Below are 25,324 nucleotides of genomic sequence, written 5' to 3' on the forward strand. Positions count from 1 at the left end.
TTGATTGCCAATAGTAATTAGATTATCTGTGGACTTATCGTGTCATTAGATAACGAAATTTATGCTTACCTGATAAATTTATTTATTTCTTGACATAAGTCCACGTCTCACCCTCTTTTTTTAGACAGGTTGTTGGTATGTTATAAACTTCAGACACCTCTGCACCTTGTTGCTTCCTTTCTCTCCTTTGCTTCGTTCGAATGACTGGGGTTCGAGGGAAGGGAGGTGATATTTAACAGCTTTGCTGTGGAGCTCTTTGCCGCCTCCTGCTGGGCAGGAGTGATCTTCCCAATAGTAATTAGATGATCCTTGAACTCATCGTGTCGAGAAAGAAATATATTTATCAGGTAAGCATAAATTTCGTTTTATGCTTACCTGATAAATTTCTCTCTTTCCGGGCATGGAGAGTCCACGACCCTTCCCTTTATTAATTCAGCAGTTTTTTTTTGGGGTTTTTTTGTAAACCTCAGGCACCACTATACCCTTGTTTCTTCTTTTTCCATTTTCCTTCGGCTGAATGACTGGGGATTATGGGTAGGGAAGTGAACACTTAACAGCTCTGCTTGGGGTTCTCTTTGCCACCTCCTGCTGGCCAGGAGTTGAATATCCCACTAGTAATTGGAATGAAGTCGTGGATTCTCCATACCCGGAAAGAAATTTATCAAGAAAGCATAAATTTTGTTTTTAGCACTAGATTTTTTTTTTTTTTTTTAAGGTAGCGTTGTTGTGTTTTTTTAAATCCACTTTCTGTTTATGTGCAGAAAGGAAGTTATTTTCCTCAAACAAGTGGGGTCCTGTCTTTTGTGTGATTCGTGTTAGTAATCAAAGTTCTTGTGTAGATCAATAAATAAAGAGAAATACATTTTGGCTAATCTACCTTATAAAATGTCCGGTCACAACTGCTTCTAAAATGTAGAGATTTTTGGTCACACAAGTAGCATTTTCCAACAAAGACTGGCCCTTTGATAAAGGGACTGGGCAGAAAGCCCAAAGCTGAAAGCCAACCTTTAAGTGGGTTGAAGACCCCAGTTTTGCCACACTCTGGACAGGATTTCATTTGCATTGAGGATGACATCCTAGACTTACTTTATTCCCTTTAAAGCTGACACTTTAACTTTTAAGGCACAATAGCTGAGGGCTTGTGTGAACAATTCATTAAGCACTTCAAGAACATTAGATGCTTAAGACCATTTGCCTTTTGACAGTTAACTTCGCCAGCACAAGTAGTCTAGTGACAGGAGTTTGCCTGCTGTTCATTTTTATTTTTAGACAATGTACTTTTTCGTCGGTACCTGCATTGTTACTAAATGTAGTCTGTTTTTCATATGGGCATTTTGTCTTTCTACTTCTGGCTGATAAATTAAACTGTTGCTGCACGTCTGAGGTGGTAGAGAGGCAAAATGTGTGGCTGCAGGCTCATTCATGCAGAATGCAGCTTAATATATATACCCCATAGACGTGGTGAAATATCCATATTTATACATTTAGTGAACTGAGAAACACTATTATAACACTACAAAAGAGCTGTGTGCAAGCAAATATTAACATTTCAGCATGGATTGTTCAATGTATCTCAGCTTATCAAAGGTACATTCAACAAGAGCTTTACAAACTCCTCTGATTCAGTTCATTCTTTGCTCTGTATCGGATACATTCGATTTTCTATATTTGTTAAAGGGACACTAAACCCAATTTTTTTATTTAATGATTCAAATAGAACATGCAATTTTAAGCAACTTTCTAATTTTCTCCTATTCATTTTTCTTTTTTCTCTTGCTATTTTTATTTAAAAAGTTGGAATGTATAGCTTAAACGGCCATGGTACTCAAATGTTGAAACACTTGAAAGTGATGCAGCATAGCTGTAAAAAGCTGACTAGAAAATATCACCTGAACATCTTTGTAAAAAAGGAAGATATTTTACCTCTAAATGTCCTAAATATTTAAACCCCATTGTAAAGGACTTTAAGGGGCAAATCAGTATGCCTGTCCTGGGACAGGCAAGGAAGTGAGCCTCATGCATGCATGTTATTTCCCTATTCAGTTTAAGGAAGTTTACTATAAAATCTCATGAGTTAAAGGGACACTGAACCCAAAAATTTTCTTTTGTGATTCAGATAGAGCATGAATTTTTAAGCAACTTTCTAATTTACTCCTATTATCAAATTTTCTTTATTCTCTTGGTATCTTTATTTGAAATGCAAGAATCTAAGTTTAGATGCCGGCTCATTTTGGTAAACAACCTATGTTGTCCTTGCTGATTGATGGAAAAATCCATCCACCAATCAAAAAGTGCTGTCCAGAGGTCTTAACCCAAAAAAGCTTAGATGGCTTTTATTTCAAATAAAGATAGCAAGAGAACGAAGAAAAATTGATAATAGGAGTAAATTAGAAAGTTAAAGACAAAATAAAAAAATTGAGTTCAGTGTCCCTTTAAGTGAAATCTCATCAGATCACAGTAAAAGAGTTCATGACCTCAGCACTGTTGATGCTGATTGGCTGCAGTTCACTTCTTAAAAACAATTTTTTTTTTACCTGCAGCTGAACAGCTGAAGTATAACTTTTTACACAGGACTTACTCTGGTGAGCTGAGGATATTGTGAGGTAAAATATATTTCTTTTCTTTCATGTAATTAGCAATTTCCATGAGCTAGTGACGTATGGGATATACATTCCTACCAGGAGGGGCAAAGTTTCCCAAACCTCAAAATGCCTATAAATACACCCCTCACCACACCCACAAATCAGTTTTACAAACTTTGCCTCCTGTGGAGGTGGTGAAGTAAGTTTGTGCTAGATTCTACGTTGATATGCGCTCCGCAGCAGGTTGGAGCCCGGTTTTCCTCTCAGCGTGCAGTGAATGTCAGAGGGATGTGAAGAGAGTATTGCCTATTTGAATTCAATGATCTCCTTCTACGGGGTCTATTTCATAGGTTCTCTGTTATCGGTCGTAGAGATTCATCTCTTACCTCCCTTTTCAGATCGACGATATACTCTTATATATACCATTACCTCTACTGATTCTCGTTTCAGTACTGGTTTGGCTTTCTACTACATGTAGATGAGTGTCCTGGGGTAAGTAAGTCTTATTTTCTGTGACACTCTAAGCTATGGTTGGGCACTTTTATATAAAGTTCTAAATATATGTGTTTAAACATTTATTTGCCTTGATTCAGGATGTTCAACGTTCCTTATTTTCAGACAGTCAGTTTCATATTTGGGATAATGCATATGAATAATTCAATTTTTTCTTACCTTAAAATTTGACTTTTTTTCCTGTGGGCTGTTAGGCTCGCGGGGGCTGAAAAAGCTTCATTTTATTGCGTCATTTTTGGCGCGGACTTTCTTGGCGCAAAAATTTTCTTGTCATTTCCGGCGTCATACGTGTCGCCGGAAGTTGCGTCATTTTTTTGACGTTTTTGCGCCAAAAAATGTCGGCGTTACCGGATGGGGCGCCATTTTTGGCGCCAAAAGCATTTAGGCGCCAAATAATGTGGGCGGCTTTTTTGGCGCTAAAAAATTTCGAGCGTCATTGTTGTCTCCACAATATTTAAGTCTCATTATTTATTGCTTCTGGTTGCTAGAAGCTTGTTCATTGGCATTTTTTTCCCATTCCTGAAACTGTCATTTAAGGAATTTGATCAATTTTGCTTTATATGTTGTTTTTTCTATTACATATTGCAAGATGTCTCAAATGGACTCTGAATCAGAAGCCACTTTTGGAAAAACGCTTAACTGAGTTTCAGTTCTACCAAAGCTAAGTTCATTTATTTTAAATGTTATAAATGTTTATCTTTAGCTATGGTTTGTAATAAGTTATGTTATACTTTTACATGCGGAATCCATTAGTATTTATGCTTTATATATTTTCTTTTCTTACAAGAAATATTTACAAGACTTATAAGAAATATTTTTCTGATTCTATGTTAAAGGCTTTGTCTGACTTCGTGCCTTCTAATAAAATTTTAGGTCTTTTTCACTTCTTTTTTAATTATTGAAGTTTCAAATGACCAACAACATACTGATTTATCCTTCTCTGATGATGTTTTTTTCTCTTTCAGAAATTTTCTTCATCAGATATTGACACTAACAAATCTACTTTTTTATTATTTTTCAATTATTAAAGTACGTTTGTTCTTTGTTGAAAAGGTGTTGATTATTTTGGATATTAAGGTAACTAGTTAAGACTAGCTGACATTATTTCTGCCTATTTATTTCTTTAGAGGTTTTCTTTCCAATTCCCTATACTAGGGAATGGAATAGGCTGAGAATTTTCTTTTATTCCTTCTTCAAAGGTTTTTAAACTATATTCTTTGCCAGCAGTTAAACTCAATTTGGAGGGTTCTCCAATTTATTGGGGCTATCTCTAATTCTACTAATTATGCTATTGTTTCTATAGCAAAATAGTATTTATTTTCCTTTAGATAGTGGTATCTTATTTATGGAAAATTATTTAGTTTCAGGTACTTTTCTTGGTCCTGTGATTTATTTGGATATTGCAATTGCTTCATTTTCTCTGTTTACTTTAAGATCAAGTATCAGATTATGATTTATTTTAGCATTGTTAAAGGGACAACATTTACTAGACTAGGTGCTGTTGCATTTGTCTTGTTGTTTTGCATTTATTAATTATGCAAGTCCTCTGTATTGGCTGGTCCTTTAAACTGGACTATCATGCTAATAATTTCATTTGTGTCTTCATTTTATTGAATATTTTCGCAAATGAGGGTTAATCTATGTCTTTAGCTTTTTTAGCTAGAAGAATTTTGTGATTTTTAAAAAAAAATAAAAAATCCATATTTCTTTTGTTCTAAGATAATCAATTATTTGTTTTATAATTGGATTCAATTCTTAACTGTTACTCTGGGCTTCAAGGTTGAGTTCTAAGACTAAAACTTTAAGCTTATACTAGTTTGGTTGTTCTTATTAAGGAACGAATTCCTGAGTTCTTTCCCAAGTAACATGTCTATAATTGGAGTTCGAAATCAGCTCCCTAATTTTGCGATGTATGTGCCGTATTCCAGCTTGGCTGGTAAGGGGCAGGTTAAGGCTTCTTTGAAATTTATTTTGTCCAAATTTCTTTGATTTTATTCCAGCAAGGCTAACACATTCTTTAACTGTATTTCTGTCCTATATATTTTGGGTACTGTTGAAGCATGGCTGGGCACCCATGGGGTTCAAGCGCTGCTCAGACCTGGAATCTTCTGGGGTATTTCTTCCAGTTCCTTTTGAGGAACCGGGTTTTGGAGTTTTTTTCAAACTATTTTGCCTTTTTATGGTCTGATAGCATTATTTGTTTTCATTAGATACAATAAATGCATATTTTCATTTTTCTGTTTTCATTCAGATTATTTTCTGAGAATGCGGAATCTCATATGATTCACTTACTTTTCAGGACATAGTTAGAGGATCTTCTTTTCTAAAGCTCTTGATTCCTCACACAAGGGTCACCTTTTTTAGGTTTCCAGATAGTTTGTGTCACTGTCCTTGTCTCTATCAGACAAGGGATAATGTTATTGGGTTCCGTCTATCGGTACCTTTAGTCTCTATTTCCTTCAGTTGCTATATATGCATAGAAGTTTTAGGTCTTATGGCCACAGCATTGGATTCAATTCCCTTTGCTCATTTTCTCTAGAAAGAACCTTTCCAGTCTTTTATAAGTATTGTTTCTTCAAGAACATGGTTGGAGGATCAATTTACCAAAAAGTTCGTTTGATTCCTCAGGCAAGGGTAACCTTTTTAGGTTTCCTGATAGATTCAGTGTTCTTGATTCTGTCTCTGACGGACAAGAGGCGTCTGAAATTGGTTTCAGCTTATCGAAACCTTCAGTCTCAATCATTCCCTTCGGTAGCCTTATGCATGGAAATTCTAGGTTTTATGACTGCTGCATTGGACGCGATTCCCTTTGCTCGTTTTCACATGCGACCTCTTCAGCTCTGTATGCTGAACCAGTGGTGCAGGGATTATACAAAGATATCTCAATTAATATCTTTAAAACCGATTGTTCGACACTCTCTGACGTTGTGGACAGATCACCATCGTTTAGTTCAGGGGGCTTCTTTTTGTTCTTCCAACCTAGACTGTGATCTCAACAGATGCAAATCTGACAGGTTGGGGAGCTGTATGGGGGTTTCTGACAGCACAAGGGGTTTGGGAATCTCAGGAGGTGAGATTACCAATCAACATTTTTGGAACTCTGTGCAATTTTCAGAGCTCTTCAGTCGTGGCCTCTTCTAAAGAGAGAGTCGTTAATTTGTTTCTAGACGGATAATGTCACAACCGTGGCATATGTCAATCATCAAGGAGGGACTCAGTCCTCTGGCTATTAAGAAGTATCTCGAATTCTGGTTTGGGCGGAATCCAGCTCCTGTCTAATTTCTGCGGTTCATATCCCAAGTATAGACAATTGGGAAGCGGATTATCTCAATCACCAAACGTTACATCCGTGCGAATGGTCTCTTCACCCAGAGGTATTTCTTCAGATTGTTCAAATGTGGGGACTTCCAGAAATAGATCTGATGGCTTCTCATCTAAACAAGAAGCTTCCCAGGTATCTGTCCAGATCCAGGGATCCTCAGGCGGAGGCAGTGGATGCATTGTCACTTCCTTGGAAGTATCATCCTGCCTATATCTTTCCACCTCTAGTTCTTCTTCCAAGAGTAATTTCCAAGATTCTAAGGGGTGCTCGTCTGTTCTGCTGGTGGCTCCAGCATGGCCTCACAGGTTTTGGTATGCGGATCTTGTCCGGATGGCCACTTGCCAACCGTGGACTCTTCCGTTAAGACCAGACCTTCTATCACAAGGTCCTTTTTTCCATCAGGATCTCAAATCCTTAAATTTGAAGGTATAGAGATTGAACGCTTGATTCTCAGTCATAGAGGTTTCTCTGACTCTCTGATTAATACTATGTTACAGGCTCGTAAATCTGTATCTAGGAAGATATATTATAGAGTCTGGAAGGTTTACATTTCTTGGTGTTTTTTCTCATCATTTTTCTTGGCATTCTTTTAGAATTCCTAGAATTTTACAGTTTCTTCAGGATGGTTTGGATAAAGGTTTGTCCAAGTTCCTTGAAAGGTCAAATCTCTGCTCTTTCTGTTCTTTTTCACAGAAAGATTGCTATTCTTCCTGATATTCATTGTTTTGTACAAGCTTTGGTTCGTATAAAACCTGTCATTAAGTCAATTTCTCCTCCTTGGAGTTTGAATTTGGTTCTGGGGGCTCTTCAAGCTCCTCCGTTTGAACCTATGCATTCGCTGGACATTAAATTACTTTCTTGGAAAGTTTTGTTTCTTTTGGCCATCTCTTCTGCTAGAAGAGTTTCTGAATTATCTGAGAGTTGATGCTGAGAAGCGTGCGGCGTGTCTGGCAACAACCGTGGAGCCGGCTAAGAGACCGGAAATGACACCGGTCTAACTGATTACAAGTTCAACCCACCTGGAAAACGGAGTGCCGTAGCAGTGGCGAAACCAAGCCACAAATCCAGATCCAGAGTACAAGTAGTAAGCAGGCACTGCAACGAGGGTTTTTTTTTTTAAATAAAAAAGTATCCTTTATTGAAAAAACCAGGTTAAAAAGATTTTAACCAGCTACAAACGCTGGATGACACGCTAAAAGAGACAAATGGCAGGAGTGTATGAGAGACACTATTAGCTGTCTGACTAGTTTCGCGTCCCTCTTGGACGCTTATTCATAGACTAATTTGTGATGAGGAAGGCTGCTTAAGAAGGGGAACTTTAAATTCAATTGGCTGTTTGCTAAGTATGGTTTAATCAGCTACAGCCATCTATTTGTTAACCCTTAGTAAGAAGACCTTTCTCTTGATGCATCACAAAATACAAAGTTAAAAACAAAGTTAATGAACCTCCTTGTAGTTTAAATTTACAATTATATACATTAATGCAAATATAAAAATGGTTACATGATATTGATGGAGGAACCATTTTTGAATTAGAAATGAAGAAAAATGACAATGCTGCCTCCCATAATCTGTCTTATAGAGAAAAGAGAGCATTAAAATCTCTACACGACAATTCTAACATTGTCATTAAAAATGCGGACAAGGGAGGCAGCATTGTCATTCAAGACAAAGAGGCTTATTTCATTGAGGCTTATAAACAATTGAATGACACTGAAGTGTATAAAAGCCTTCCAGGAAATCCCATTTTCTCTTACAAGAAGAAATTGGAAAATTTAGTTAAGGAAGGAATCACTCTGGGTATCTTCAAAGAAGGGGATCTCTCGAATTTAATTCCAGATCACCCTCTTACCCCAATTTTTTACCATGTCCCCAAGGTTCATAAGGACCCCCTCTCCCCTCCAGGTAGACCTATTGTCTCTGGGGTGGGGTCCTTATTTGAGCCATTGGGGGCATGGTTGGATGAGGTTCTACAACCTATAGCCAAAAAACAGCTATCCTATCTGAGGGACAGTGCCCAGCTCATTGATATACTGGACACTGTGCAATGGAAGGAAGACTATACATGGGCAGTTATTGATGTATGCTCTCTTTATACCTGTATCCCTCAAGAATTAGGGGTACAGGCTGTGCAATTTTTTCTAAATCGAGAAATGGATTTAACAGATTTAACCATTCAATATGTAGGAGATGTACTGCGATTCCTTTTATCTCATAATTATTTTTGGTTTGATGGGTATTCTACAATCAGATATGTGGCACTGCCATGGGGGCAAAATTTGCCCCCACATTTGCAAATTTGTATGTCTCATGGTGGGAGTTGTCACATATCTATTGTATACATAACCCTTGGTTAGAAAACATCCTTATATATGTACGCTATATTGATGACCTGTTGGTCATTGTAAAAAAGCCGATCAATGAGATAGATTTCAATACATTCATTGAATATATAAATGGAAATGCATTTAATCTTAAATTTACTGGGATATTTAACAACAATAAGGTCAACTATTTAGATTTGACACTTCAAATCACTGACAATACAATTGTTACCAGCACATATCGTAAAGAGACAGCTGGTAACACAATCTTACATGCCACCTCACAACACCCCACACATGTCATTAGGGCAATACCTAGGGGACAATTTATAAGGATTCGTAGAAATACGAAATCTGATGCAATATATGAATCTCAATCCCTGGAATTCAAAGACAGATTAGTGTGTAGGGGTTATAACACCAACTCCCTTGAAAAATGTCGAAAAAGTATAAGTACTCACAACAGTGCTTACAAAATACCTGATTTGAGTAAGAAAGAGAAATCTAACTTTAAAGATGCAGTAGTGTTTACCACGGCCTATTCAAAACAGTATAATGAAATTGTTAAAATCATGAAAAAACACTCCCATGTCCTTTTAGGAGATGACACACTTAAACCACATATAAAGAATATTAAATATGTTCCTAAAAAATGTAAAACCCTAGGTCAAGTCATATCACCAAGTTTGGTCATGAAAACTGATGTAAGCCAACAAAATTGGTTGCAACATAGGGGCAACTACAAATGTGGAAGACGCAACTGTTTAATGTGTACACATATCAATGTAGGTGACAAATTTCATAGTCACAGCACAGGAAATGAATACACTATGGAGCTTTATGCTAACTGCTGCACCACTTTTGTGGTTTATCTTATCACTTGCAACATATGTCAAATACAATACACAGGTCAAACTTCCAGAAAGTAAAAGATTCAATGAACACACCCAGAGATGTTAAAAATTACAATAAGGACTCAGCAGTGGCTAATCATTTTAATGGTTATCACATGACGAATATAGCTAACATGAGTATTAACATCATAGACATTGCCACTACATCTATTAGAGGGGGCAATAAATTTAAAATCTTAGAGAAAAAGGAACTGTTCTGGATGTTGAAACTTAAAACTCGGTCACCATTAGGGATGAACCGTGAATGTGACATCAATTACTTTATTGACAATTGATTCCATTCTCTTAGTTTATCCCTCTTGGTTTTCTGTATTATATATATGCTTTTTTTGTATATGGTTTATTATTTACACCTAATGTCTTCAATTGTGGTCTAGATGGGGTTAACTGTTTTCCAAAGACATTTTTTACTAACCTGCTGGTTAGTTAATTAACTTTTTTCTTATGTATTCCTTTTTCATTTTTCATTTTCTAATTCACTTGTATATTTATTCATTTCATAATTATTATGTTATTTTTTCATTTTCTCATTCATTTATTTATTTATTCATTCTTTCATTAATTTTTTTCCTCATTTATTATTATTACTTTTTTTCAATATTTTCCATTTCAGTCTAAGTTCATGTTTTGGATCTTGCTTCCTCCATCAATATCATGTAACCATTTTTATATTTGCATTAATGTATATAATTGTAAATTTAAAATACAAGGAGGTTCATTAACTTTGTTTTTAACTTTGTATTTTGTGATGTATCAAGAGAAAGGTCTTCTTACTAAGGGTTAACAAATAGATGGCTGTAGCTGATTAAACCATACTTGGCAAACAGCCAATTGAATTTAAAGTTCCCCTTCTTAAGCAGCCTTCCTCTCATCACAAATTAGTCTATGAATAAGCGTCCAAGAGGGACGCGAAACTAGTCAGACAGCTAATAGTGTCTCTCATACACTCCTGCCATTTGTCTCTTTTAGCGTGTCATCCAGCGTTTGTAGCTGGTTAAAATCTTTTTAACCTTGTTTTTTCAATAAAGGATACTTTTTTATTTTAAAAAAAGAAACCCTCGTTGCAGTGCCTGCTTACTACTTGTACTCTGGTTCTGAATTATCTGCTCTTTCTTGTGAGTCTCCTTTTCTGATTTTTCATCAGGATAAGGTGGTGTTGCGAACTTCTTTTAAATTCTTACCTAAGGTTGTGAATTCTAACAACATTAGTAGAGAAATTGTGGTTCCTTCATTATGTCCTAATCCTAAGAATTCTAAGGAGAGATCATTGCATTCTTTGGATGTAGTTAGAGCTTTGAAATATTATGTTGAAGCTACTAAGAATTTCCGAAAGACTTCTAGTCTATTTGTTATCTTTTCCGGTTCTAGGAAAGGTCAGAAGGCCTCTGCCATTTCTTTGGCATCTTGGTTGAAATCTTTAATTCATCATGCTTATGTCGAGTCGGGTCAAACTCCGCCTCTAAGGATTACAGCTCATTCTACTAGGTCAGTTTCTACTTCCTGGGCATTTAGGAATGAAGCTTCGGTTGATCAGATTTGCAAAGCAGCAACTTGGTCTTCTTTGCATACTTCTACTAAATTCTACCATTTTGATGTGTTTTCTTCTTCTGAAGCAGTTTTTGGTAGAAAAGTTCTTCAGGCAGCTGTTTCAATTTGATTCTTCTGCTTATAATTTCCGTTTTTTTCATTATAAGATTTAAACTTTATTTTGGGTGTGGATTATTTTCAGCGTAATTGGCTGTCTTTATTTTATCCCTCCCTCTTTAGTGACTCTTGCGTGGAAGATCCACATCTTGGGTATTCATTATCCCATACGTCACTAGCTCATGGACTCTTACTAATTACATGAAAGAAAACATAATTTATGTAAGAACTTACCTGATAAATTCATTTCTTTCATATTAGCAAGAGTCCATGAGGCCCACCCTTTTTGTATTTTTTTGTATAAAGCACAATTATTCCAATTCCTTATTTTTTATGCTTTCGCACTTTTGTCTCATCACCCCACTTCTTGGCTATGCGTTAAACTGATTTGTGGGTGTGGTGAGGGGTGTATTTATAGGCATTTTGAGGTTTGGGAAACTTTGCCCCTCCTGGTAGGAATGTATATCCCATACGTCACTAGCTCATGGACTCTTGCTAATATGAAAGAAATTAATTTATCAGGTAAGTTCTTACATAAATTATGTTTTTTTACATAGAGATGCTGAAGTGATATTTTCCTGTCAGCTTTTTACAGTTATACTGCATCAGTTTCAAGTGATTTAACATATGAGTATTATCTCCCTTTAAGACCCAGCCCATTTTTGGTTGAGAACCTGGGTTATGCTTGCTTATTGGTTTGCTAAATGTAGCCACCAATAAGCAGGCAACTATCCTTAATGCTGAACCTAAAATGGACTTGCTCCTAAGCTTTAAATTCCTGCTTTTTAAATAAAGATAACAAGAGAACAAAGAAATTGATAGTAGGAGTAAATTAGAAAGTTGCTTAAAATTGCATGCTCTATCTGAATAATTAAAGAAAAAAAATGGGTTTAGTGTGCCTTTAAGCCTGATCGTTATCTTTTGTTTTCCACGCCTTAGATTTTACTTTTGAGTTTTACTATGGTTTCATGTAACCACCAAAACAGATTACGTTTGCTTTAATTTTGGCACTTGAGGAGTGGTGTTAAGGGAATGTTATGGTTAATGTAGTATAGGTGATTTTGTCTGTTCAAGTCTACAACATTTTGGTATATTACTAGTTAATATAATTTGTAGTCCTGATTTCTTTCTTTTTCAGTTTGTATGTATATATGTGTATTTTATTTATTTATTTATTTATATATATATATATATATATATATATATATATATATATATATATAATTTTATTTTTTTTAGGACAGAATGATCATATTTATTAAACTTTCTAAACTCCATTCCGCAAACAAATTTGAATGTCATGGAGACTTTTGAAACATACCTTGAAAACATCCATTTACAGCTTATGTACACTTCCAAGCATCTGCAGCAATGTTTGATTATTCTGCAGTGGCAAATATCATGCTGTATTGTGTGTAATAAAATTTACTGTACATGAAAGTAGCTTTGTATGTATTAATGTAAATATCTATGCTTCTTCCACAGGGAGTATCAGGCATATATATCTGTATCACAATTCCCAGGGACACAAGGCCTTGTTTGGTCTGTTTATTCCATCACAACGCAAGGCAGCAGTGTTTGTTGTAGACACGGTACGTACTTTGGAATCTTGGAGGATTTTAGAGAGAAAAGTAACTTATTCTTAAAATTAGACTGCAGAAAGAAGCAAATAGTTCTGCTTGTGTCTCATCTGACAGGGGTCAACAAATATCACATTGGATTGAATATTTTCTGGGAGAAGTTGTCAGGAAAAATTACCGGCAACTTTACTGTAATGTAGGATACCCTTTGATTGCAAGGAAGCTTCTAGATCATCCTGGAAGTCAGCAGTGCCCTTATCTAGCATATAGAGTGCCTTGTAATCAATTAGTATTACACCCCCATGAGAAACATGAGATTCCTAGCCAGTCATTTCCTAGACCTAATAACTACGTCTTGCAAAAATGCCCATTTTATAACACGTGGAGGAGGCTATAAGTGGTTTAGGAAAAATACATCTGTATATTATGTTGTGAATGGTATAAATGTAATTGTGTGTGTAGTTACCTAATTAAAAGCACACTAAACTGTTTACTATTGATATTTGAAGGACCTTCAACTCTGATATTAGTAAATTTCTTAATTTTCAACCCAAATATTGCAGCATATAAGTCCCTCCTGTCCGCAGAATTTTTTTTCTTTCTAGAACAGCTTTATCGGGTGGCACAGGCTCCCCTTTCCCTAATATTGCTACATTGCAAGATCAAGATCATGCACCATGTTTTTTTTTTTTTTTTGGTGATAGAATAGAAAACTCTGGCGTGTATCTGGCTCCTAAGTTTCATATAGGTTTGTAAATTTTTGGAACTAAAATGCACTGATAGGCATTTAAATTTTTGTTCCTTTAAGGGTCAATTTTAAAAACATTTGACTAAAAGAAATAAAGATGACATTTTTTTCCAGTAATGTCTTGTATGAACTTCAAGAGCATGATTTTATTTTACACTACAGGGATTTATATGAAAAAAGCAGACTAAATGTCTAGGTATTTGCTTATTTCCTGTGAACTAAAGCCCTACTTTACATAGATTCAGCACTTTGTTTACTACTTCCTAAATTAACACTCTTGTGAAGCTATTGATAATGACTTGTTTTAATTCAATTACCTAAAGACAAAGTGCATTACTGTATTCATGCAAGTATAGTCTGCTCTCCAAAGACTGCTTTAATTATGTCTGACGAAGGGACCTGTGAGAGATCATGAAAGCTTATAGAATGCAGCATATTGATTAATCAAGAGCTTGGTCCATTAAAGGGATAGTAAAGGTGTTTTGTTTTTTTTTGTTTTTTTTGTCATGTGTGCATAGTGTCGGCAATAAAACGCTGCATAGTTGAAGATATGCATAAAAACTATAAGCATTTAAAACTGTCACATTACTCAAATAATTTGCAAGGCTTCATATTTTTTAAAGAATATACTCCTTGAAAACCCTCTTGAATATATGTATGTACTGTGCATTTTTTAAATGTCACATTTACATGGCCTGACACAAATACTAATTTCTTTTCTATGACTCGATGAGTCCACAGATCATCTTAATTACTAATGGGATATTCACCTCCTGGTCAGCAGGAGGAGGCAAAGAGCACCACAGCAGAGCTGTTAAATAGCTTCTCCCTTCCCTCCCACCCCAGTCATTATCTTTGCCTACGTTAGTGATAGGAAATGGTAAAGTGAGGTGTTGGTATACATTCTTCAATCAAGAGTTTATTTTTTTTAAAGTGGTGCAAGATTGTGCTGCTTTGTCCTGGGTTGTAGCCATAGTCCATATCAGTCTCTTCAGTAGAGCATTGGTGGCTTTAGAGCAATGGGAACTTGTGGGACATAATTCCCACTGCGCCTCCCATATATTATTGCTGTGCTAACCCTAAAAACCTGAGGAATATATATTCAGGCATTTCTTTTTCTTCACAGGTCCATGTGGGGGATAGGACCCCTCAAACCTGGTGAACTGCCTTTGCTGTCAGGCAGACATATGAGGTAAGTGCTTGCTTTTTTCCTGGGACACTTAGAGGGAAAGGAGCACTTTATTATACTTCATTACATTACATAAAGGGCTTATGTTGCAGGTCAAACGTATAAGGCACTTTATTAAGGGACAAGGAAAGCTCTCAGAGTCTCAGAGAACCAGACAGCGTGTTACAGGCACTTGGGCTGGGAGATAAGCACTTGAATGGTGGTTCTTTATCATGGCTTTAATTTTAATATGATATAACGCCCGGGAGTGTGTTATGGTTAGCCATGCCCACTATGGGTGGATCTTCTGTATTGCACGCCTTTTCTCTGCGCCTCTATCTGAAGACACAGTAAGGACCGGATACAGACCACCGGATAGTTTCTCTGCCTAGAAACGCATGTTTTCTGACTAGATTAGGCGTTTCTAGGTTCGGAGGGTTGCTGAATCGTTAGCCTATCAAGTGCGGATTGCTTGCCAGGTGGGAGAGAGAGGCTCCGGTCTTGCTGTCAGGTAGGCACCTCAGCAGAGCAGCTGAGGTGTAGGGGTGTTACTTTTATTTGTGTATGGGTGTTTGAACACGTTTTTTTTTTCTCACACGCAGTAAAAAAGTTACTTTTACAATTTAAAGAGACAGTAACTTTTTTACATTCAAACTTTAATAAAAAGTTTTTATTGCATATTTATATTTCTCCAACATAGGTGTGTCCGGTCCACGGCGTCATCCTTACTTGTGGGATATTCTCTTCCCCAACAGGAAATGGCAAAGAGCCCAGCAAAGCTGGTCACATGATCCCCCCTAGGCTCCGCCTACCCCAGTCATTCTCTTTGCCGTTGTACAGGCAACATCTCCACGGAGATGGCTTAGAGTTTTTTAGTGTTTAACTGTAGTTTTTATTATTCAATCAAGAGTTTGTTATTTTAAAATAGTGCTGGTATGTACTATTTACTCAGAAACAGAAAAGAGATGAAGATTTCTGTTTGTATGAGGAAAATGATTTTAGCACCGTAACTAAAATCCATGGCTGTTCCACACAGGACTGTTGAGAGCAATTAACTTCAGTTGGGGGAACAGTGTGCAGTCTCTTACTGCTTGAGGTATGACACATTCTAACAAGACGATGTAATGCTGGAAGCTGTCATTTTCCCTATGGGATCCGGTAAGCCATGTTTATTAAGATAGTAAATAAGGGCTTCACAAGGGCTTATTAAGACTGTAGACTTTTTCTGGGCTAAATCGATTCATTATTAACACATATTTAGCCTTGAGGAATCATTTATTCTGGGTATTTTGATATGATTATATCGGCAGGCACTGTTTTAGACACCTTATTCTTTAGGGGCTTTCCCTAATCATAGTCAGAGCCTCATTTTCGCGCCGGTATGGCGCACTTGTTTTTGAGGACAGCATGGCATGCAGCTGCATGTGTGTGGAGCTCTGATACATAGAAAAGTCTTTCTGAAGGCATCATTTGGTATCGTATTCCCCTTTGGGCTTGGTTGGGTCTCAGCAAAGCAGATTCCAGGGACTGTAAAGGGGTTAAATATAAAAACGGCTCCGGTTCCGTTATTTTAAGGGTTAAAGCTTCCAAATTTGGTGTGCAATACTTTTAAGGCTTTAAGACACTGTGGTGAAATTTTGGTGAATTTTGAACAATTCCTTCATACTTTTTCGCAATTGCAGTAATAAAGTGTGTTTAGTTTAAAATTTAAAGTGACAGTAACGGTTTTATTTTAAAACGTTTTTTGTGCTTTGTTATCAAGTTTATGCCTGTTTAACATGTCTGAACTACCAGATAGATTGTGTTCTGACTGTGGGGAAACCAAGGTTCCTTCTCATTTAACTATATGTATTTTATGTCATAAAAAAATTTAGTAAAAATGATGCCCAAGATGATTCCTCAAGTGAGGGGAGTAAGCATGGTACTGCATCATCCCCTCCTTCGTCTACACCAGTCTTGCCCATACAGGAGGCCCCTAGTACATCTAGTGCGCCAATACTCCTTACTATGCAACATTTAACGGCTGTAATGGATAATTCTATCAAAAACATTTTAGCCAATATGCCCACTTATCAGCGAAAGCGCGACTGCTCTGTTTTAGAAAATTCTGTAGAGCATGAGAACGCTGATGATATGGTTTCTGAAGGGCCCCTACACCAGTCTGAGGGGGCCAGGGAGGTTTTGTCTGAGGGAGAAATTTCAGATTCAGGAAACATTTCTCAACAAGCTGAACCTGATGTGATTACTTTTAAATTTAAGTTGGAACATCTCCGCGCTCTGCTTAAGGAGGTGTTATCCAATTTGGATGATTGTGATTATCTGGTCATTCCAGAACCACTATGTAAAATGGAAAAGTTCTTAGAGGCCCCGGGGCCCCCCGAAGCTTTTCCTATATCCAAGCGGGTGGCGTACATTGTTAGTAAAGAATGGGACAGGCCCGGTATACCTTTAGTACCTCCCCCCATATTTATAAAATTGTTTTCCTATAGTCGACCCCAGAAAGGACTGATGGCAGACAGTCCCCAAGGTCGAGGGGGCGGTTTCTACTCTACACAAGCGCGCCACTATACCCATAGAAGATAGTTGTGCTTTCCAAGATCCTATGGATAAAAAATTAGAAGGTCTGCTAAAGATGTTTGTTCAGCAAGGTTCCCTTCTACAACCAATTGCATGCATTGTCCCTGTCACTGCAGCCGCGTGTTTCTAGTTTGATGAGCTAGGAAAGGCGATTATTAGTAATTCTTCTTCTTATGAGGAGATTATGGACAGAATTCGTGCTCTTAAATTGGCTAATTCTTTCACCCTAGACGCCACCTTGCAATTGGCTAGGTTAGCGGCGAAAAAATTCTGGGTTTGCTATTGTGGCGCAGAGCGCTTTGGTTAAAATCTTGGGCAGCGGATGCGTCTTCCAAGAACAAATTGCTTGACATTCCTTTCAAGGGGAAAACACTCTTTGGCCCTGACTTGAAAGAGATTATCTCTGATATCACTGGGGGCAAGGGCCACGCCCTTCCTCAGGATAGGTCTTTTCAAGACCAAAAATAAACCTAAGTTTCGTCCCTTTCGCAGAAACGGATCAGCCCCAAGGGCTACGTCCTCTAAGCAGGAAGGTAATACTTCTCAAGCCAATCCAGCCTGGAGACCTATGCAAGGCTGGAACAAAGGAAAGCAGGCCAGGAAACCTGCCACTGCTACCAAGACAGCATGAAATGCGGGCCCCCGATCCGGGACCGGATCTGGTGGGGGGCAGACTCTCTCTCTTCGCTCAGGCTTGGGCACGAGATGTTCTGGATCCTTGGGCGCTAGAAATAGTCTCCCAAGGTTATTCTCTGGAGTTCAAGGGGCTTCCTCCAAGGGGGAGGTTCCACAGGTCTCAGTTGTCTTCAGACCACATAAGAAGACAGGCATTCTTACATTGGGTAGAAGACCTGCTAAAAATGGGAGTGATTCATCCTGTTCCATTAGGAGAACAAGGGATGGGGTTCTACTCCAATCTGTTCATAGTTCCCAAAAAAGAGGGAACGTTCAGACCAATCTTAGATCTCTAGATCTTGAACAAGTTCTCAAGGTTCCATCGTTCAAGATGGAAACCATTCGAACACTTCTTCCTTCCATCCAGGAAGGTCAATTCATGACCAAGGTGGATTTCAAGGATGCGTATCTACATATTCCTATCCACAAGGAACATCATCGGTTCCTAAGGTTTGCATTCCTGGACAAGCATTTCCAGTTCGTGGCGTTTTCTTTCGGATTAGCCACTGCTCCTAGGATTTTCTCATAGGTACTAGGGTCCCTTCTGGCGGTGCTAAGACCAAGGGGCATTGCTGTAGTACCTTACTTGGACGACATTCTGATTCGAGCGTCGTCCCTTCCTCAAGTAAAGGCTCACACGGACATTGTCCTGGCCTTTCTCAGATCTCACGGATGGAAAGTGAACGTGGAAAAGAGTTCTCTATCTCCGTCAACGAGGGTTCCCTTCTTGGGAACTATAATAGACTCCTTTGAAATGAGGATTTTTCTGACAGAAGCCAGAAAAACAAAACTTCTAGACTCTTGTCGGATACTTCATTCCGTTCCTCTTCCTTCCATAGCGCAGTGCATGGAAGTGATAGGTTTGATGGTAGCGGCAATGGACATAGTTCCTTTTGTGCGCATTCATCTAAGACCATTACAACTGTTCATGCTCAGTCAGTGGTATGGGGACTATTCAGACTTGTCTCCGAAGATACAAGTAAATCAGAGGACCAGAGACTCATTCCGTTGGTGGCTGTCCCTGGACAACCTGTCACAAGGGATGACCTTCCGCAGACCAGAGTGGGTCATTGTCACGACCGACGCCAGTCTGATGGGCTGGGGCGCGGTCTGGGGATCCCTGAAAGCTCAGGGTCTTTGGTCTCGGGTAGAATCTCTTCTACCGATAAATATTCTGGAACTGGGAGCGATATTCAATGCTCTCAAAGCTTGGCCTCAGCTAGCGAGGGCCAAGTTCATACATCAACCATCAGGGGGGAACAAGGAGTTCCCTAGCGATGGAAGAAGTGACCAAAATCATTCTATGGGCGGAGTCTCACTCCTGCCACCTGTCTGCTATCCACATCCCAGGAGTGGAAAATTGGGAAGCGGATTTTCTGAGTCGTCAGACATTGCATCCGGGGGAGTGGGAACTCCATCCGGAAATCTTTGCCCAAGTCACTCAACCGTGGGGCATTCCAGACATGGATCTGATGGCCTCTCGTCAGAACTTCAGAGTTCCTCACTACGGGTACAGATCCAGGGATCCCAAGGCGGCTCTAGTGGATGCACTAGTAGCACCTTGGACCTTCAAACTAGCTTATGTGTTCCCGCCGTTTCCTCTCATCCCCAGGCTGGTAGCCAGGATCAATCAGGAGAGGGCGTCGGTGATTTTGATAGCTCCTGCGTGGCCACGCAGGACTTGGTATGCAGATCTGGTGAATATGTCATCGGCTCCACCATGGAAGCTACCTTTGAGAGACCTTCTTGTTCTAGGTCCGTTCGACCCACTCCAGCTGCCTGCTTGGAGATTGAACGCTTGATCTTATCAAAGCGAGGGTTCTCAGATTCTGTTATTAATACTCTTGTTCAGGCCTGAAAGCCTGTAACCAGAAAAATTACCACATAATTTGGTATATCTGTTGGTGTGAATCTGCAGGATTCCCTTGGGACAAGGTTAAGATTCCTAAGAGTCTATCCTTCCTTCGAGAAGGATTGGAAAAAGGATTATCTGCAAGTTCCTTGATGGGACAGATTTCTGCCTTGTCTGTGTTACTTCACAAAAAGCTGGCCGCTGTGCCAGATGTTCTAGCCTTTGTTCAGGCTCTGGTTAGAATCAAGCCTGTTTACAAAATTTTGACTCCTCCTTGGAGTCTCAACCTAGTTCTTTCAGTTCTTCAGGGGGTTCCGTTTGAACCCTTACATTCCGTTGATATTAAGTTATTATCTTGGAAAGTTTTGTTTTTGGTTGCAATTTCTTCTGCTAGAAGAGTTTCAGAATTATCTGCTCTGCAGTGTTCTTCTCCTTATCTGGTGTTCCATGCAGATAAGGTGGTTTTGCGTACTAAACCTGGTTTTCTTCCAAAAGTTGTTTCTAACAAAAACATTAACCAGGAGATAGTTGTGCCTTCTTTGTGTCCTAATCCAGTTTCAAAGAAGGAACGTTTGTTGCACAACTTGGATGTAGTTCGTGCTCTCAAATTTTACTTAGCAGCTACTAAGGATTTCAGACAAACTTGTCTTTGTTTGTTGTTTATTCTGGTAAACGGAGAGGTCAAAAAGCAACTTCTACCTCTCTCTCCTTCTGGATTAAAAGCATTATCCGATTGGCTTATGAGACTGCCGGACGGCAGCCTCCTGAAAGAATCACAGCTCACTCCACTAGGGCTGTGGCTTCTACATGGGCCGTCAAGAACGAGGCTTCTGTTGATCAGATATGTAAGGCAGCGACTTGGTCTTCACTGCACACTTTTTCTAAATTTTACAAATTTGATACTTTTGCTTCTTCTGAGGCTATTTTTGGGAGAAAGGTTTTGCAAGCCGTGGTGCCTTCCATTTAGGTGACCTGATTTGCTCCCTCCCTTCATCCGTGTCCTAAAGCTTTGGTATTGGTTCCCACAAGTAAGGATGACGCCGTGGACCGGACACACCTATGTTGGAGAAAACAGAATTTATGTTTACCTGATAAATTACTTTCTCCAACGGTGTGTCCGGTCCACGGCCCGCCCTGGTTTTTTTAATCAGGTCTGATAATTTATTTTCTTTAACTACAGTCACCACGGTAACATATGGTTTCTCCTATGCAAATATTCCTCCTTAACGTCGGTCGAATGACTGGGGTAGGCGGAGCCTAGGAGGGATCATGTGACCAGCTTTGCTGGGCTCTTTGCCATTTCCTGTTGGGGAAGAGAATATCCCACAAGTAAGGATGACGCCGTGGACCGGACACACCGTTGGAGAAAGTAATTTATCAGGTAAACATAAATTCTGTTTTTTGTGATTCAGTATGGACCTAGGAGACTTGCAAAGTGTTACTTGCTCCTTGTGTTTGGATGCAAATGTGGAACCACCAATCCCTTTCTGTCCCTCATATGTTGAGGACTTTAAGTTATAGGGAAAAGATTTTTCCTGAGCAAAACTTTTCAAAAGTGGATGCTGTCCAAGAGTCTAATGACGAGATTCAAGGTATGCTGCAGCTTTCTCCCCAAGCGTCTCAAATGTTAGCACCCGCTCAAGCAGTGCCCTGTACTTCTGCTCTATCGCCCGCTGGAGTTACCTTAAAAGACATAGCTTCTCTCATGTCTTCTACAATTTCTGATGCATTGTCTGCTTTCTCAATGTTGCAGGGCAAACGTAAGAGGAAAACCAGACATTCAGTAAGTGAGGTTTCTGATGCAATTGTGGCAATTTCGGAAGTACCCTTCCAAGGACCTGAAGGTGAAATTTCAGATTCAGAAAGTTCATTGCCTGACGGACTCGGAGGCTGTAACTTTTAGGTTTAAGCTAGAACACCTCCGCCTGTTGCTCAGGGAGGTTTTGGTTACTTTGGACAACTGTGACTCCACGGTAGTGGTTGCCCCTACAAAGTCGAGTAAATTGGACAGATATTTCGAAGTTCCTTCTTACTCAGACGTATTTCCTGTTCCAAAGCTAGCTTCTGAGATCATTACTAAGGAATGGGAGAGGCCAGGCATACTCTTTTCTCCCTCTCCTATTTTTAAGATGTTTCCCATAGCTAACTCTTTCAAGGAGGCTTGGCAAACAGTTCCTAAGGTGGAAGGGGCTGTTTCCACCTTCGCCAAGAGAACTACTATTCCCATAGATGATAGTTGTGCTTTCAAGGATCCGATGGACAAGAAGTTAGGTTTACTTAAAAAGATTTTTGTTCACCAGGGTTTACAATGGCAGCCAGCTGCGTGCATTGCTACAGTTACTAGTGCTGCAGCATATTGGTTTGATGCACTATCTGAGTCTCTCAGGACTGAGACTTCCTTGGAGGAGATTCAAGACAGGATAAAAGCTCTGAAGCTAGCTAATGCTTTTATTACAGACGCTTCCCTTGAAATTATTAAACTGGGAGCTAAGATTTCGGGTTTCTCTTTTCTAGCACGCAGAGCCTTATGGTTAAAACCTTGGTCTGCGGATGTTTCATCCAAGTCTAAGCTTCTAGCGATTCCTTACAAGGGGAAGACCTTGTTTGGACCTGGCCTCACGGAAATTCTCTGATTATCATGGGAGGTAAGGGTCATCTCCTCCCTCAGGATAAGAGAAACAAATAAAAAAGGACAGAGTAATTTTCGTTCCTTTTGAAATTTTAAGGGAAATTCTTCCTTTTCCTCCTCTAAGCAGGAACAATCTTAACCAACATGGAGACCCAACCAGTCTTGGAATAATGGTAAACAATCCAAGAAGCCTGCTATTGAATCCAAAACAGCATGAAGGGCATGCCCCTGATTCAGGACAGGATCTGGTAGGGGGCAGACTTTCCTTCGCTCAGGCTTGGGTTCGGGACGTTCAGGATCTCTGGGCAATAGAAAGTGTCTCGGATACAAAAAGGAGTTCAAAAGTTTTCCTCCCAGAGACAGGTTTCTACTTTCAAGATTATCTGCAGACCAGACAAAAAGAGAGGCCTTCTTACATTGTGTAGGAGACCTCTCCACCCTGGGAGGATTGTTCCCGTTCCAATACAGGAACAGGGTCAGGGTTTTTATTTAAATCTGTTTGTGGTTCCCAAAAAGGAGGGAACCTTCAGACCAATTTTAGACCTAAAGAGTCTAAACAAATTTCTCAGGGTTCTGTCCTTCAAGATGGAAACTATTCGTTCCATTCTCCCTTTAATCCAGGAGGGTCAATTTATGACAAGTGGTTTTAAAGGACGCATACCTACATGTCCCTATTCACAGGGATCATCACAAGTTCCTAAGGTTTGCCTTCCAGGACAAACACTTCCAGTTTGTGGCTCTTCCTTTCGGTCTGGCCACTGCCCCCAGAATTTTCATGAAGGTTCTGGGGTCTCTGTTAGCGGTTCTTCGGTCACGGGGCATTGGGGTGGCGCCTTATCTGGACGACATTCTAGTCCAGGCGCCATCTTTTCAACAAGCAAGATCCCACACAGACAGTGTTATCTTTCCTGCGAACTCACGGGTGGAAGGTAAATTTGAAAGAGTTCCCTAGTTCCGGACACAAAAATCACTTTCTTGGGAACCATAATAAACTTGTCTATGAAGTTTTTTTCTGACAGAAGTCAGGAAATCAAAGATTATCAATATTTGTCTAGTCCTTCAGTCCACTCCTCGGCCGTCAGTGGCTCAGTGCATGGAGTTTATCGGGCAGATGGTGGCGGCAATGGACATCATCCTGTTTGCTCGCTTCCATCTCAGACCTCTGCAGTTAAATATGCTCAGGCAATGGAACGGAGATTATGTAGACTTGTCTCCTCAAATAACTCTGGAGCAGGAGACAAGAGACTCTCTTAAATGGGGGTTGTCTCTGGATCATCTCTCCCAGGGAATCTGCTTTTGCAGACCATCTTGGGTGATTGTGACAACAGACGCCAGCCTTCTGGGGTGGGGAGCAGTCTGTGGCTCTCTTAAGGCTCAGGGAGTTTGGACTCAGTCTGTTCTTACTATAAACATTCTGAACTGAGGGCAATCTTCAATGCCCTTCTGGCCTGGCCCCAGTTAGCCTCATTCCGGTTTATCAGGTTCCAGTCGGACAACATAACTTCAGTGACTTACATCAATCATCAAGGAGGGAACGAGGAGTTCCTTAGCGATGATAGGTAGCCAAAATAATCCATTGGGAGGAAGCCCACTCTTGTTGCTTATCAGCGATCCACATCCCAGGGGTGGACAACTGGGAGGCGGATTTCCTGAGCAGGCAGACCTTTCATCCGGGGGAGTAGGAACTCCATCCGGAAATGTTCTCCAACTTGATCCATAAAATTTGGCGTAAATATCTCTATTGGTGTGAATCCAAGGGCTTCTCACGGAGTAGTTAGGATTCCTAGAATTTTGTCCTTTCTCCAAGTGGGTTTGGAGAAAGGTTTATCGACAAGCTCTCTAAAGGGTCAGATTTTGGCCTTATCTATTTTGTTACACAAACGTCTGGCGGATGTCCCAGATGTTCAATCGTTTTGCCAGGCCTTGGTCAGGATCAGACCTGTGTTTAAACCAGTTACTCCTCCATGGAGTCTGAATTTAGTTCTCTAAGTTTAAGGGGCTCAGTTTGAGCCTATGCATTCCTTAGATATTAAGTTACCTTGGAAAGTTTTATTTCTTGTTGCTATTTCTTCGGCTCGTAGAGTGTCAGAGCTCTCGGCGTTGCAGTACGATTCTCCTTCTCTTATTTTCCATTCAGATAAGGTAGTTTTACGTACTAAATTAGGATTTCTTCCTAAGGTTGTTTCTGATCGGAACATTAATTAGGAGATTGTTGTTCCTCCTTTGTGTCCTAATCCTCCTCAGAAAGAACGACTTTTGCACAATTTAGACGTGGTCCGTGCTTTAAAGTTTTACTTACAGGCGACTAAGGACTTTCGTCAGTCTTCTTTGTGATTTTCTCAGGTAAACGTGAAGGACAAAAAGCTATGGCTACTTCTTTCTTTTTGGCTGAAGAGTATCATACATTTTGCATATGAGATTGCTGGACAGCAGCCTCCCGAGAGGGTTACGGCTCACTCCACGAGGGCTTTTGCTTCCTCATGGGCATTCAAAAATCTGTGGAACAGATTTGCAAGGCTGCAACTTGGTCCTCTCTTCAAAGTTTTACAAATTTGACACTTTTGCCTCGGCTGAGGCCGCTTTTGGGAGAAAGGTAATTCAAGCAGTGGTGCCTTCCGTTTAGGTTCCCTGTCTTGTCCCTCCCGTATCATCTGTGTACTCTAGCTTGGGTATTGAATCCCATTAGTAATTAAGATGATCCGTGGACTCATCGTGTCATAAAAAAGAAAAAAAAATGATGCTTACCTGATAAATGTATTTCTTTTTTGACACGATGAGTCCACGGCCCGCCCTGTT

At 39.5% G+C, this 25,324-nt stretch overlaps 1 protein-coding gene across 1 annotated transcript in view; it reads left to right on the top strand.

Moving 5' to 3' along the window:
• Positions 1 to 25,324, top strand: part of POLE (DNA polymerase epsilon, catalytic subunit) — a 571,199-nt gene that overhangs the window by 381,987 nt on the left and 163,888 nt on the right. Inside the window, exon 35 of the mRNA XM_053702214.1 lies at positions 12,785 to 12,891. Within this exon, the coding sequence (XP_053558189.1) occupies positions 12,785 to 12,891 (107 nt within the window). The remainder of the gene's footprint in view (positions 1 to 12,784; positions 12,892 to 25,324) is intronic.

Source organism: Bombina bombina, chromosome 2 (genome assembly GCF_027579735.1).
Source record: "Bombina bombina isolate aBomBom1 chromosome 2, aBomBom1.pri, whole genome shotgun sequence".
Taxonomy (NCBI): Eukaryota; Metazoa; Chordata; class Amphibia; order Anura; family Bombinatoridae; genus Bombina; species Bombina bombina.